Source organism: Oryctolagus cuniculus, chromosome 18, assembly GCF_964237555.1.
Source record: "Oryctolagus cuniculus chromosome 18, mOryCun1.1, whole genome shotgun sequence".
Classification (NCBI taxonomy): Eukaryota; Metazoa; Chordata; class Mammalia; order Lagomorpha; family Leporidae; genus Oryctolagus; species Oryctolagus cuniculus.
Window position 1 is genome coordinate 41,125,160 of NC_091449.1, and position 14,681 is coordinate 41,139,840.

Below are 14,681 nucleotides of genomic sequence, written 5' to 3' on the forward strand. Positions count from 1 at the left end.
GCCAGGGAGGGTGCGCCGGGCATGGGCAGGGCTGGGACGGGGACCCCCAACTTAGCCAGGGGTGGTCCAGCTCTTTGTCACCTGGAAGGACAGGGCCCCAACTGCAAGGTCCGAACGTGGGGCACCTCGAGAGCCGGCATGGAGAGGTGGGGATGCGTGGGCCGAGGGCTGGGAGCTCAGAACTCAGGGCCACTGTCTGCTTGCGACTGATAGAGCCTTCCTGAGGGCTCCTGCCTGGCCCCTCCCTTTTGCGTGGGGCCCAGTTGGGGTCTCCCAGGACCTCAGGGGCAGGTCCGGCACTCTTCTTACTGCAAGGGACTGGGGGAGGAGTCGATTCCCCTCCTGAGCAGCCGCCACCGGGATTAGCTGGGCTGGGTCGGAAGACCTTCTGTGGCTCCTTCGGGGGCCAAGGAAGATTTTCATATACACACTTATTGAGCGCCTGCTGTGTGCACCATACTATTCCGGAGAGTCAGAGTGAACGAGGTACATATGGTCTGAGTGGGCTCCCCAGAGCCCAGGCTACAGGCCCCGCGGGGTCTTTCCTGCCAGTGTCCGGGGTGGGACTAGCACTTGGGGGCTGCACTGGATTCCTGGCTTTGCTCAGGGACCTGAGGTACAAACCTGCTTTCTTCAAGGCATCACCGTGTCGTGGCCACCTTGCTTCGCCTCTCCTCTGGGCCTCAGTCACCACAGCTGCTAAGTGGGTGTGTGGGGTGATCCTAGCTGCCCAGCCTGCCTGAGTGTTAGGTGGCGGGGAACCGGCTCCAGGTGTGCTCTGTGAGAGGGCGTGACTGTGGGCAGGGGCCAGATGGCCTGGCCTGACACTCCCCTCAGACACACAAACAAGGTAGTTAGACGGCGAGATGGATGGCCGTGATAAGCTTGCCCCAGAGGGCCTGGACAGGGACAGCGGGGCTGTGGGACAGGTAGGGAGGGAGAGGGGCTGCTGTGTCGCGTGAGCTAAGGGGCTTCCTAGCAAGGAAACCGTGTGCGCAGAGCTTGTGCGGGGTGAGAGCAGCGGGTACAGGAGACCTGGCCTGGGGGCGGGTGGGAGCCCAGGCCATGGGAGGCAGCCATGAGAAGCGCCCCAGGCCACGCCGTCCTGGTCAGACCTGCCTTGGGGTATGGGCCAGGCAGTGCTGTGCTCATTTCAAGCAGGAGTGGGGCAAGGCTGTGGGAGAGGCCACGGAGGAGGCAGGGGGCCGCTGAGGATGGGGTGGGTGGGTGCAGGGGGGCGGCACAGCCCAAGCCCAAGGCTGCATCTCCTGATGTGGAGCCTGGGTGGGGGTCCACGCCCCAGCCCTGTTCCAGGCCGCCCTGTGCACCCTGCCTCTGCCTCGCAGCAGATGGGGGCAGCGTGTGAGTAAACCCGGCAGCTGGAGTGACCAGACTCCGGGGAGCGGGCAGATGGCAAGCAGGGGGCAGGGCAGAGCTGGCACAAAGGGGCCTCTCAGACGGGGTGGGTGGGGCCCTGGCTGGCCTCGGCCTCCCCAGCCTGCTTTCCCCTGAGCCCCAGCCCCTCCTCCATTCTGTGGTCCTCATGCCCCATCTGGAGCCCTGCAGGTTCTGGACTCGGGCCTGGGCTGCCAGGGAGAAGGGCTGGGGGAGGCAGAGAAATTGGGATGCATTTTCTGACCACTGCTCCGTGTTGGCCAGCCCTGGTGCGAGGGGGCTGGCTTCCCCTCCATCCCCCACTTCGCTCCCCACCCCCGATGCTTCCTGGTGGTTCAACCTGGACTGGAAGTGTCCTGGGCCTTCTCTGGCCTCGGGCTCTGCTGGGCAGGCTGTGCCCACTTTAGAGATGAGACCACTGAGGTAAGGGGACTTGTCCAGTGTGGATCCTACCTCCTGGGGACCCCAGAGCCTGGGCTCTGAGGCACTGTGCTCTTTTGCCCCTCTCGGTGGGATGGGGGCTCCCCAGCCCAGCCAGGAACCATGCTGGGTGCCAGAGGACATGCACCCTTGTCTATGTCCCATCCCTGCCCCTGTCAAGCCCATGTGCCTCCAGGCTGACAGGCCCGAGAGAGAGAGAGAGAGAGAGAGAGAGAGAGAGAGAGAGAGAGAGGAGGGTTGCTGTGCTCAGGGAGACTCTTGGCCTTGTCCCTCTCTGGTTGAGAGAACATGGGCCTCTGCCTCAGTTTCCCCATCTGTGAACTGTGGAAAATAAGCATGTCCACTTGGCAAACCTGTAGTGAGCATTATGGGGGTTAACGTAGGGGAGAATTTGGAACCCTTGTCATGATTGTTCCCACTGAGAAGATGGGCATGCTGAGGCCAGAAATAGCTGGTAGGAACGCGGGAGCTCTCCCCCCTGTTCCCGCTCCTGCCAGGACAGCTGGCGCCACCCCTCGCGCCTGACTTGTGCTTCGGCACGGAGGCCAGTGTGCTGGACGTGGGCTCGTGGGTTGGAACCTGCCCTGGTGGTTTGTGGTGCATTTGGCGTTTCCAGGCAGACTGAGATAAAAGCTTGGAGCTGGCGGAGCTTCTGGGCACTGGTGGACAGGCCTCTGTGCATTAGTGGGCGACGGCCGCGGACACTGGCTCACTATCGGGAACCTGCGAAGTGGGCGGCTCCCAAGGCTGCTCCCGCTACGTCCAGAATGAGACACGGAGAAACAAGCAGCTCCCATTCCCGCCTGTCCCTAGGGCCCTGGCCTGGCACCTCAAGGCCCACAGGGCGGGTGGACCTGCGTTGGAGACTGCCCGCCTGTTGCCTGAGGCCACGGCTCCTCTGCACCTCAGTGTGCTCATGTGCACAGGGAGATAACCGTGCCCCCTCGCTGGGCTGGTGCAGCCACGGTGCAGCCTGCTTGGAGCTCAGCACAGGGCTTGGAAGCCTCAGGCCAAGCTCTTAGCATCTGGGCTGTGGTGTGGCTGAGTCAGAACTGGGTTCAAATCCTTGAATAGTGACCTTGAGAGAGCTGCTGAATTTCTCTAAGCCCCGAGACTCGGGCTGTCAACTGGGAATCGAGACACCTGAAGCTCTGAGCTCTAAGTGGGTCCCATGAATGGCCATGTGCTGGGGAGCCCACGAGGAGCAGACCCCTCCCCAGCCCAGCCCACCTGGACTCTGACTACTCCATCCCCAGCTCCGCCGCCCCTGCAGGCGGCAGCACAGGAGGTGGTGAGACCTGTGGGCTCTGGGGCTGCCTGGTTCTGTTCCAGCCCACTCAGCTGTGTGACCTTGGGCAGGGGTATTAACCTCCCTGGGCTTCATTTTCCTAATCTCTAAGATGATGAGGGTAGCAGCACCTTGGGAGGATGAAGCGAGCTGATTTTAACTGCCGAGTGCGGGGTCCACTTGGGCGTTGCTGTCGTTGCCACTGTTTGGGGCGACTTCTCCAGCCCAGAGCGGTAGCTCCGCCTCCCCAAGATTCTTCTGGGCAAAGCGCATTCCTAGAGAGCCGCCCTGGGATGCACGTACCCGATGGGGCCTGAATCTTCCGACCTGTGGAGCTGTCTGGCCTGGGGCGCCTTCCTGCTCCCCATGAGGGAGGCCTGATTGGCTTGGCCACGGTGCTGGGCCTGGGTTTGAGCTGGGCTGGGTTCCTGGGGCTGGCTGTACTCTGTGGTCGCTTCTCTGCTGCCCTGAGCTCCCTTGGCCCCAGGGGCTGGGTGAGCATCTGACCCTTCTAGGGCCCTGGCTGGGTCTGGCTCTCAGCGGGTGGCTCTGTGATGGCACCTGGGTCCCTGACCCTAGGGTGGGGAAGTGGGGGTGCCACTGCCCAGAGCCACCTGCCTGGGTGATGGCAACTGCTGGGGGGAGCCCCAGAGACTGGCGGGGGCACTGAGTCATGCCTCTGACCGCGGCTGCTCTGCCGTGTCACCACCTGGGTATATGCCAAATGACAGGGCAGGGGGGTGGGGTGGGCAGCTCACAACCCAGCCTCCCGGCAGCTCATAAGCCGGCGTCTATAGCTCTTGCCTACAAAGACCATTATTCAAAGTGGTTGCCGCTGCCCTCTAAGATCAGAAGCATTGTCCCCTTTCTTCAACTGTGGAAGCTGCCACTAGGTACTTGGTGGTAGTAGGGACCTGAGTCCAGGCCTCCTGCCCCCAAGTCTGGGGTTTTTCCATGGAACTGCAGAGGGCTGCTGCTCCTGGGAGGTAGTGAGCTCCCCAACCCGGCAGGAGTTCAAGTTCGGCAGGGAAGCTGCAGCAGGGAACTTGGGCATCCTGGGAGGCTCCTCTTCACGGCTCCTTCCAGCACCCCATGGCTCTTCCCCCTCCCACACTCCTGCAGGAGCCGTGGGCAGGGCCGGAAGGAAGCCCCACGCGCGGCCCCAGAGCTGCATTTACCTTCTACCTGTGCGCTGGGTGGGGCTCCAGCTCCCCTCTCACCTGGGGCCTGGCCCTGAGAGCCGGGACCCGGTGCAGCACCCCTGGCCAGCTGTAGAGAGGAGGACATAGTGGGCTCAGGAGTCCCAACTCTGTCCCTGGAGCCAGAAGCTGCAGTGGTGGTCCCAGACCACAGCAGTGTAGGTGTGAGTGTGGCCTGGCCCCAGCCCCGCCTCTCTGGGCCTCCACGCCCACCTGGCTGGTGCCGCTCACTGCGTGTTATAGAGATGCCAGAGCCTCAGTTTCTATGGCTGTAAAATGGGATGGTAGTAGCTCTTCTTAGGGAGGCCAGGAGTTACGGGAAGTTGGGGGCATAGTGTGTGGCTCACGCTCCTCCATGGTCCCCTTCCTGCCCCAGCTCCCTCCTACGTCCCTGCAGGCCAGTCCGTGGGATGTCCCTGCCCCCGTGCTCTGGACCCCCCAGGAACCCCCTGTCTGCAGATGCATGCGTGCCCCCTCCCTCCTCCTCCTTGGAGAGCCCATGGTGAGCCCAGGGCGCCCTTCTGCATTTGCAGCAGGAACGTTCACCGGCAAATCTCCCCGCGCCCTCCTTAGCTCTGAGCCACGGAAGCGGCCTTCAGTCCGCGAGGGAGCCGTGCCTGTGCCTCTGAGAGAGAATGCAGAGTCCGGAGCTCACAGATTCATTTGTGGTCCCAGACACTGTGGGCTCCAGAGACGGCGAACGTGTGTCTGCAAGGCTTGGGCTCCCAGGCTTTGGCACTGCAGGACTTCTCAGGGCCTTTGCCGGAGAGCTGTGTATGGGGAGGGGAGTTAGCCTGGACCCCTTCCCTCCTCTCGGGCTGTGCACCTCTGGGAGTCCCTCTCTGGCCAAGCAGATGGCGCAGGTGTGATGCCCTGAGCCTGTTAGGGGCTGGGGAGTGAGGATGGCTCAGTGCTGGGCCCTCTCCTCCGTTGCACCTGCTGTGAGTGGCACATGTGGGTTGGGCTGAAAGAACCAGGAATTGATGCCCACCGGGGCAAGACTTGGCGCCTACCTAACCCAGGCTAAGGGACCAGCCCATCTCACGCGTTCATTCAGTCAACTGACAGTCGTTGGTCACCTGCTGTGGCCCCGGCGCTGTGGGAGGTGCTGGGGATGCCGGTGGAGAGTGAGACTGGAGAGCTGGAGCAGATGCAGGAAACTGGGCAGCATGCAAATCGCAGGGTCATTTCAGGGGTTTGGGTGCCGTAAAAACCATAGACAGGGAGGAGGGTGAGTGGTGCAGAAGATAATTTTGATGGGGGGGGGGGGTCATGGAAAGCTTGCCAGGGGCAGGCGACACAGAGTGAAGGACTGGGAAGAGCCCGGTCTGGGCAAGGTTCTGGAAAGAATGTGCTTTGTTGTGGGGAGAGCATGTGCAAAGGTCCTGCGGCATGTTGGAGCCTGGAGAGGCTGGAATTAAAATACAAGGAAAGGGCAGGGCGGCATTAGGTGGGCGGTCAGCGGCTCCCTGAGCCTCCGTCCTCTGGCTTCTAAAATGAGCTTCCCTGTGTGCGTCCCCAGCCTCCTGTCTGGCCAGGAGGGTTGGAGGTCAGGGAGGAAGCGGGTGGTCTGTCTCTTGGCTCCGGGCAGCAAGCAAGTGGGCAGGACATTTAGCGCATGTGCGTGGGGCTGGGGCTGCCGAGCCTGTTCGCCTGGGCGTCACGGCCGCGCGGGAGCAGCAGCGCGTGCGGCCTCCCCGGGGCCCGTGCACCGCAGGCGCTGGAATCCTTTCCGGGCAAAGGGTCCACCAGAACACAGCAGCCCCTTTCTTTGCTTTCTTTTCCTCTTCCTCCAGGGGCCAAAAATAGTGCCTGAATAGAACGGGCAGTGAGACAATAGCAGCCTCCCAGCGGCTGGAGCCACCGCCTGGCTCTGGTCCACCCGGGAGGAGGGGACCGGGAGGCTCACCATCACCACGGCACCAGGCCCTGCCGCCTTTCCCAGGGCCTTGGCCAGGAGCCGGCCCAGAGTCCCCATCCCCTGGGGAGGGATGGCCCGTGGGCCTCCCCGGGGAAGGGCTGGCAGAGCTCAGCTGAGCCCCCGGAGCCCCATGCTGCCGCCGCCCTCCTGCCGAGCCGCGGCCGGTGTAGTATGCAGAGGCCAGGTTTTTCACCTCCTTCCCCTTGGACTTGTGGGTAAAAAGGACCTTTCAGGGGCCAAAAGATGCGCCCCTCTTGGGTGGGAGTGAGCTCCCTGTTGCTGGAAGCAATCAAAGTCTGGGCATGAGCTGAGGTAGTCACACATCAGATGGATGCTTGATCGGATGGCTTCCTGAAGCAGAGGAAGTGCCTGCTTGAATTCCACACGCCTGTCTTACCTGCCAGGCAGCCTCGAGCCACCTCACCTTCCTGGGCCTGTTCCCCAACAGTAAAATGAGTTAAAACACACGGTCACTGTCTTGGGAGCCTTGGCTCTATCCTCTGCCCAGCCCAGGCAGCAGAAGAGGGATGGCCCACTCCCGCCCCTAACTCCCCCCCAGGAGGAGCCCTCAGTTCCCGGGCTAAGTCAGAAGGGGCAGTTTTGATGGGCAGTGGCCATTTGGGAAGGCTTCCTGGAGGAGGTGGGGCCTGAGAAGTTTTCTCAGGGCTGTAGGGTGTACATTCTTAGCTCACAAAAGCCTATAGTGGCGGTCAGAGCAAAGCCATGGCTGCTCGCCAAATCCAGCCGCTGATCTGCAGAATCTGGTCACAGGGCGGGGAGGGGGGTGGAGGGGGAAGGGGCACTGTGTTCTAAAAAGATTTGATTTTGAAGGAAATGTCCACCAATGGGCAGAGTTCATGTACACACCCAGCGTTGTGCTTCTCTTGGGAAACGAAAGCTCTGGTCTTTGAGACCTCTCCAGACAGGCCGCTGTCCACTGCCTGCTGCCAGCTGCCCGCCTGGCCCAGCTGGCATCTGAGCCCGAGGGCCTGGGTACGCATAAGTTAGGGAGCAGGCGCTGCCGCGCTGGGTCCGGCCCGCCGTGACGTCTCCCTGCAGCTGCCAACGGTTGCCAGGGGAACGGTTGCCAGGGGCCGCTGTCACCTGCGCCCCCCTCTCCTGCTGGCTGCCCCCTTTGTCTGAAGCTCCAGTAAGGGGCTGGTGGCCCAGCCTCAAAGTCCCTTCTGTCCCCTTCGGCTCGGGGAAGGGAGGGGGAAAGCTGCCTCCCCACCCCAGCGGGCTGCTGTCTGCGAGGAAGGGGAGCCCTCGGTGCACGCGGCCGGCCCGCCCTTGGTGCGTTTGTATCCGCCTTGGGCCGCGAAGGCAAAGGCTGCGCCCAGGCGTCCAGGTAGGATCCCCTTCTCCCAGCCCCGGCTCCGCCATCCCCCTCCCTCCTGCCCCTCCCCTCTATTGCTTTTCCTCTTTCTCCTCTCCCCTGCACCCCCCTCCCTCCTTCCCCCTTCTCCCCAACAGAAATGTGCAACTAATGGGGCTGGGTGGAGCTGGGGACCTGGGGGTGGCCTGGGTTGCAGCTCAGGGTCCAAGATAAGCCTCTGACAGGTGCTGGGAGGAGGCATCCAAGGCCAAGGGAAGGCTGGCGGGAGGGGGGGGGGAGGCGGGGCCCAGGAAGAACATCGGGTGGGGCTGGGGTCCAAGGTCACCTGGGCAAGTTCTAATGCCCCCCCCATCCCAGCCTGAGCCCTTGGGAACATGGCGTCCAGCTTCACCCCACAAAAGGCTTTTGCACCGTGACTTGTAAAGGGAGGGCCTTTCTCACAGGCAAGTTCAAGTTCAGGAGGGAACTGGCTTGGGCACCAGGAGCGTGGGTTCTGGAGCCTGCCCTGGGCTCATGTCCTGCTTTCATGGCTCCTCAGCTGGGCAACCTTAGGCAGGAGGTCCTCCTCTCCTTACTGTCCTTATCTGTTCAATGGGCACAATGCTGCCACTTGTCTCAAGGGTTTTAGGGAGGCGCAGTTGTGTTAACACAGGTGCTAGGCTTAGGAACCTGTCTTGCGGTGTCACAGAGCTTAACTGATATCCACCAGGTCCCCGGAAGCGGTGCACACTCTGCCCAGGGGGCGAGCAGACAGCAGCTGGAGGGCGTGGGGTGTTGTGCTGTGCGGCGTTCAGTGAGCTGGGGTGGGGTTCTGGCGTTGGAAGCCTTGGAGACAGCCCCGGGACCCGTACAGAGAGGGACAGCTTTGTGTCCTGCCTGCCTCTGAACCCAGGATTGAGGACAAAAGAAAGGGAGGTCGGCGGCCCACCGGCGGTAGGCAGAGGGTCCCCCCTCCAAAGCCAGGCTGCCGGCCAGGCCTGGGGAGACCAGGCTGCAGCCCCCACAGACCAAGCTGGGCGGTAACGGGACTGACCTTGTGGGCCTGGCCTTGGCTAATGTGGGAGCACAGATAGGGAAGGGAACTTGGGCCAGACAGCTGCGGTTTGCGGAAAGACAGTCTGGCCAGGGCAGAGGGGACAGCCCAGCGTCCCCCTCGCCCCTCGCTGCAGCTCAGAGGTAAGCCCTCCCCTCCCTTGAAAGCCACTGATGGGGCCCCCCAGGCTGCAGAGAAGGGAGCGGAGCTGCCAGCGAGACAGGAGCAGGCTGACCCCGCACAAGGCACAGACCCAGGGCTTGCGGGCCAGTTGGCGGCAGAGCTGGGCTGCACCTTACCCCCTCTCTCCTGCCCGCGCCAGGTGTGCACGCTTCCAGGTGCCGACTGGCATGGGGCTGGGGCCTGGGGGCTGCTCTCAGCTGCCCCTCGGACAGGGCTAGATCTTGGACGGAGCTGGCCAGCACTGCACTGGAGTCGTGGACTGCTCCTGGAAGCCCCAGTGTCTGAGCACCCAGCCCCGGGCTGTGCTAATTCTGGGGCAGCCAGACCTGGGACCCTATCTCCCCCCTCCTCCTCTCTCAGGTTCTGAGTGTCTTTAAGCAATGCCACACCCCCTAGGGGCTTCATTCTCACCTCCTCTAATCTCTCGCATCCTGACCATCTCTCCTCTGTCTCTGACACTCTGAATATCTCGGCTGCTTGAGGTGGGACCAGAGGTCTGGCCGGGCTTGACTTGAAAGGAGCAGCCCCCTGGGCTGGGGCCAGCCAAGCCCCTCTCCCCAGGAGCTGCTGCTGTCGGCCGAGGGAGGTGGGGTGAGCTCGCGGGGGACCTCTCGCCTGGAAGTGTCGGGGCTGCTGATGGGTGACCCTGGGGAAGGCTGTGGCCTAAATGGTTCCCGCAGTCCATTTCATGCCGCTAATGGCCTTGGGGACCGCTCCGAGGGGAGGGAAGTGGCCCGGAGGCTGGGAGGAGGCAGGCTGGTCTCCGTGTGGTGTCAGGATTGCTGGGAACTGGTGTTCGTGTTGCTCACAGGTGTCCCTGCAGAACGGGCTCCCTCAGATGTTGGGCTGGGGACCTGTGTCCCACCGAGGCGCCACTGCAGGGCTTAGCAGAGCCTTTGGGGCGCTAACAGCTGGCAAAGCAGGGCCCCTGGCCCCCAGCGTTTCTCCCACTTGGGGACCAGGGCTCTTGCTGTGGGAAGTTACTCGCGTTAAAGGAGGGGAGACCGAGTCTCAGAGCCAGGGGCGGGCTCGGTGAGCAGCAGCAGCTGACAGCATGGGCTTTGTGGCCGGGTAGACTCGGGTCTGTGTCCAGGCTCGGCTCCGTCCTTGCTGTGCGATCCTGGCCATGGCTTAACCGCTTCGGGCTTCAGTTTCCTTTGCTTTACGGTGGGGATTTCGGCGGCGTTTGTCCTATAGGGTTCTGCCCGAGGTGGTGGTGGGGGCTGAGTGGTGCCAGGCACGCACCCAGCACAAAGGGGCGCTGTGACTCCCCCTCCTCCCTGGGAGCCTCCAGAGGTGTGGGTGCAGGGGCGCTTGTGAATGGGCCACAGGTTGGCACCCCGGGTTGGCGGGGGAGGACCCGCGTGGGCAGAGGCCTGGACACAGGAGCCCAGGGCCAGGGCCCCCCTGGTTGAAGACGGCTGGCCCCCGGGGTATCTGGCTCTGTGGGAGGCTGCAGAACCCCTTCACATGGGCGGGGAGCACCCTGCTTCACCCGTGTCCTGATCTCCATGTGAGCTAGCAGAGGGTTCTGTGGCCTGTGGACTTGGCTGGGCTGAAAGCCATGGGAAAGTGAGGCCAGTGCTGGCACGGGCGGCTGCCCTGCAGGTCTAGAGCAGGGACATGGGCCTCTCCTTGGGCCGTGGGCCGCCAGCCGCCTGAGTGAGCCATTAGCTTGATTTTATTGTCCTTTATTGCTGAGAAATTCCTGTATCCTGAGGTCACTCTGCCTCCCTTGCGTTGCACAGCTCCCTCTGGCCGGGAGGGGCACGCTGTGGTCACCTTGGTCGCCACGAGGGGGGCTCAGGCCTCCTAGCACAGAGAGAGCGGCTCTGAGGCTGCTCCTGGCAGCTGGGGGCCTGGGGGTTGCTGGGCCAGGAGGGGGTGTGGCTGGGGGTCCCGGCTGGGTCTGATGAGGGTGCTTGCTGTGAGCTGTTGGGTACGTTGTGTTCCCAAGTAATCGCTTTGATTAAAGAAAAAACAATTTGGAAGCTGCTAGAGGAGGGCCGTCTCATCCCCCCAAGGAAACACCTGCGACGCCCTGCTCTGGGCCCCTCCCGCACCCCTCCCCCACTGCCTTTTGAAGTCCGCCTCTGCAGAGCTAACCAGCCCCCCACCGCCAGCTCCTACCCGCTGCATACCTGCGCGTGCACAGGCATGCACACACTCAGGCACGCAATGCACACCCACACGCCCACGGTCCCGTCCTCGCCCACCCCCTCCCTGGGCCAAGTCCTTCTGTCCTAAGATCTTTGCCTGCAGCTTCAAGCGGCCGTCAGCTGGGGACAAGAGCTGCTCATCTGGGGGTGGCGGCTCAGTCAGGTCTCCCTCTGTCTGCTCCTCCTGGCTGGCCCGTGCCAGGCCCTCTGCTGGCACCCAGCACCTGCTCCGGCGGGGCAAGCCACAGAGTAGCTGGGGGAGGAAGAGGCACCCTGGGGATGGAGGCTGCTTGGACCCCAAGTTCAAGCCCTGCCCTCTCTGAGATGGGGCTCTGGGTTTCTCTCCAGGGCCGCAAGCTGTGGCTCCAGAGCCCTCGCCTGTTCCTGGAATGCAGCCTGTGCATTCCATTTTTGCAAGCTCCGGGGCAGAGGGTCCTGACCAGGGCAGGCTGGGGCACCTCGGCCAGCCGTGTACACCTTGCGACACTTGCGTGGAGCTGGCGAGCACGTGGGGTGGGTTCTGCTGGGTCAGGTCCTGCTTCCTGGGGAGGGCGCGTCCTCTCGGGCTGAGCTGGGATGTGGTGGGCTCTGCAGGCAGGTGCAGGTGCAGAAGGAAGGGGTGGCGGGGCCGGGTTTCAGAGGCGCCTGCCGATGGAAGGGTTAACCCGCACAGCCCAGGTCTTGTCCACCTCTGCCCCCCCCCCGCCCCCGCCCCGAGGAAATGGCTTTTCCAGGAGCCTGGACTGAGCCAGTGGTGACTCGTGGCTCCACACGGGATGGCAGAGGAAGTGACTCAGGCCCTGGGGAGAAAGTGAGGCGCGGGTCCCCGGCCCACCGTGCACGGGCGCACGGGGCCTGGCTGGGCTGCAGCTGGGGTGCCAGCCTGCGGGTCGGGTGGGGGTGCTTGGGCTCAGGTCTTGGTTCAGAAAGTCCTCGGGGACTCCACGATGGGGGTGGCCCATTGTGTCCGCCTGGGCCAACCTGTTCTGTTCTCTGTGTGTTTACGGAAGCCCTGAGGTCAAGAGCAGTTGCTGCGGAAGGGGAGCTGTGGGGGGGAGGGGCGTGGGGCAGCCCTGGGGCGGCTCAGCCTCTGCACCCTCTCCCCCAGGCTGGAGCTGTCCACGCTGCAAGGAGGATTCTTGGCTGTTCCCCAGTTTGCTCCTTCCTGGAGGGAACCCCCGAGGCCAGGGCCGGGGGCTCCATGTCACACTCGCTGGGTGCCGTGGGCTCCAGCCTCAGTTTCCAGATCTGTAAGACGGTGCACAGGATGACAAAGGGGACACTCTTGGTGGCTGAGGCCGGGTAGCTCGGTGGTGACACTGCAGCTCCGGGCGGACGCAGGTCCCTGAGTCCACAGGGACCCTCTGGGGCTCGGCCTCCTTAGCCCGGCCCCTCCTTCCTGGCTGGGCCCTGGGGCGGTGAGCTGGGCCCACAGAGGTGCTGGGTGGGCTGGGTGGCCTCCACCACTGACACAGCCCCTGCGTGCTGTGTGGGCGGCGGCGGCAGCTGTGTGTGCTTGGGGGGGCAGAGCTGGGTGGAGCTAAGGGAACAGGCAAGACAGCCCCCCCAGTCTGGGTCAGAATCCGCTCCCCGTCCCCCGCCCCTTCAGGGCCGGGAAGTGTTCCTGGCGGGGCAGGGCCTTCCCGTTGCACACCGGGAAAGGAAAGGACACTGGAAGAATTTCCCCTGGAGGTGCCGAGGAGGGTGAGCTGGCGCGGGGCGGGGCAGGGCAGCTGACCCCAAGGCCCCTGCTTGAAGCCCTTAGAGGTTTCAATTCATCTGATGGCCCTCTGCTTCACTTTTGTTCCTTTGCCCCAGGGAGGGAAGTGAGGCCCAGAGCAGGTGAGTAACCAGCCCAAGGACACACAGCCAGTAGACAGGGGGACCTGGCTGTGAACCTGGGCCGTCTGGCTCCAGAGTGCGCTCCACTGGCCAGAGGTGGGGTCAGGGGAGCCAGGCCCCGCCCTCTCACCCCCTCCCCCAGAATGCTGATGGGGCCAGAGTGACTGCTCAGATGGCTGGGGGCGTGGAGTGAGGTGGTGCAGCGTCCCTGTGTCCATCTAGTGACGGGGCGCTCACTCCCTGTTCTCGCCTCCTGTGTTCTCAAGGGCCAGTCCAGGGGGCTGATGCAAGGCCTTGCTTCCAGGAACAGTGGCTCACATCTCAGGGCAGGGGGCCAGAGAGGCCCCTGAGTTCCAGCCAACCCCCCCACCCCGCCTGCTGGGGGACATCAGGAAGTCTCTGGTCCTCTGCCTCGACCTAGACACCAGGAAATGGGGACCTGAGGCCAGAGGCAGGGGTCACAGCCAGGGGGCTGCCTGGAAGAGGTGGCACTGGACTGAGGATCGGCGGGGCCGGCCACAGGGGCTGGCAGGGCCTCGTCCCCTGGCCCCAGGTGCTGGTCTGAGGTGGTGGGGGCGGTTGCAGAAGGAATCAAGATGCTTACGGGAGACACAAGCGAAACCCTGGCTACCACAGCCTGAGCCACAGCGGCCCCTCCCCAGAGCGCTTTCATGTCACCTCCTCGGGGGTCCCGGGATGCCACCAGGCCATTGCCCTCTCTGGTTGCACTGATGAAGTCCCAGCAATTGGGATTCCTCAGGGAGGGACACTGGGGCCCGGCTCTTACTTGAGGGCCAGGTTGGCTCGAGGGAGACCTGGTTCAGGAAAGGAGGTCACGAGCTCCTGCCTGGAGCTCCTTTCTCTCTAATGCTGTGTACTTCAAAAGTCACCTCTCCCTGGAAGCCCTCCTTGATTTCTCCGGAACTCATGTGTCACAGGGGGTGCCAGGCTTTCCTTCATCTGGTTTTGTGGCAGATGATTGCATCTGTCACTGTGGTCAGACGCGGCTTCTCACAGGATGGGGATGGCTGCCTGGGTCTGTCGGCACAACTCAGTCACTGGGCCAGCTGGTGGGAGGGCCTGGCATCTGTGAGTGCCAGGCACTGCAGTCCTGACCTAGGAGGGAAAATCCCTGGCCTCTGATGAGTCATTTGACCCCTTGGGCCTCAGGTTCTCCATCTGTGAAATGGACCCACAGTTGTGTCCACATTGAAGGAGTGAGAACCAATGCTGCTGCAGGGGCGGAGTGGCTCGGCGCAGAGGCTGGCGGGTGGCAGGCACTCAGCTCAGCTGGTGGAGGCTGAGCGCAGGGGGCCCCTCAAAGCTGAGGTCGCTGTGGGAGGAGCTGAGCCCCCAGTCGGCCACGGCCTGCTGTGCTCCGGGCCCTGGCAACTGCCTCCCCCTGGCGGCCATGACGGGAAGTGACCTTTCCCTCTAGCCCCTGCAGAGGGCTCCATGGACACGCTGGCCCTTCATTGCCTGCCCCTGTCCACCCCTCCAGCCTGTGTCGGCAGGGATGGACCGGGAGCTCCCTGGCGGGCTGACAGAGGGGTCCTGGCCGAGGCGGGATCCAAGGGAGGCTGGGAGTGACTCTGAGGGAGTTGGGGCGGGCTTCCTGGAGAGGGTGTCGCACTCTGAGCTAGGTCTCGGGAGGGGGCGAGGGGTGGTTCCAGGGGGAACGGTCGGCGCCCAGTTCCAGATAGGGTCACGGTCTCTTCTGGGCCCAGAAACACTTGCTGGGTTTGGGGTGACTTCCACGGGGCTGTGGAGTCGCGACAGGTGACGCTGGGACTCGGGCACTCTCACCTGTCGGTGCTCAGCCTCTGGCGGCTCTGGGGAGTCTGGGCTGTTTCTACACGAGTGCCCGGCCCGCCCCAGCCTCGG

At 63.6% G+C, this 14,681-nt stretch overlaps 1 protein-coding gene across 7 annotated transcripts in view; it reads left to right on the plus strand.

Annotated features, from left to right (window-relative positions):
* Positions 1 to 14,681, plus strand: part of ADGRG1 (adhesion G protein-coupled receptor G1) — a 34,114-nt gene that overhangs the window by 7,791 nt on the left and 11,642 nt on the right. Inside the window, exon 1 of one of the 7 annotated variants that reach the window (XM_051846810.2) lies at positions 856 to 929. The exons of 4 other annotated variants lie outside the window; for them this stretch is intronic. In XM_051846810.2, the coding sequence (XP_051702770.1) occupies positions 871 to 929 (59 nt within the window). In that variant the 5' untranslated portion in view covers positions 856 to 870. Of the gene's footprint in view, positions 1 to 855; positions 930 to 7,196; positions 7,593 to 8,523; positions 8,757 to 14,681 lie in introns of those variants that run through there. 2 more of the 7 variants (XM_051846812.2, XM_017342249.3) reach the window with 2 other exon arrangements.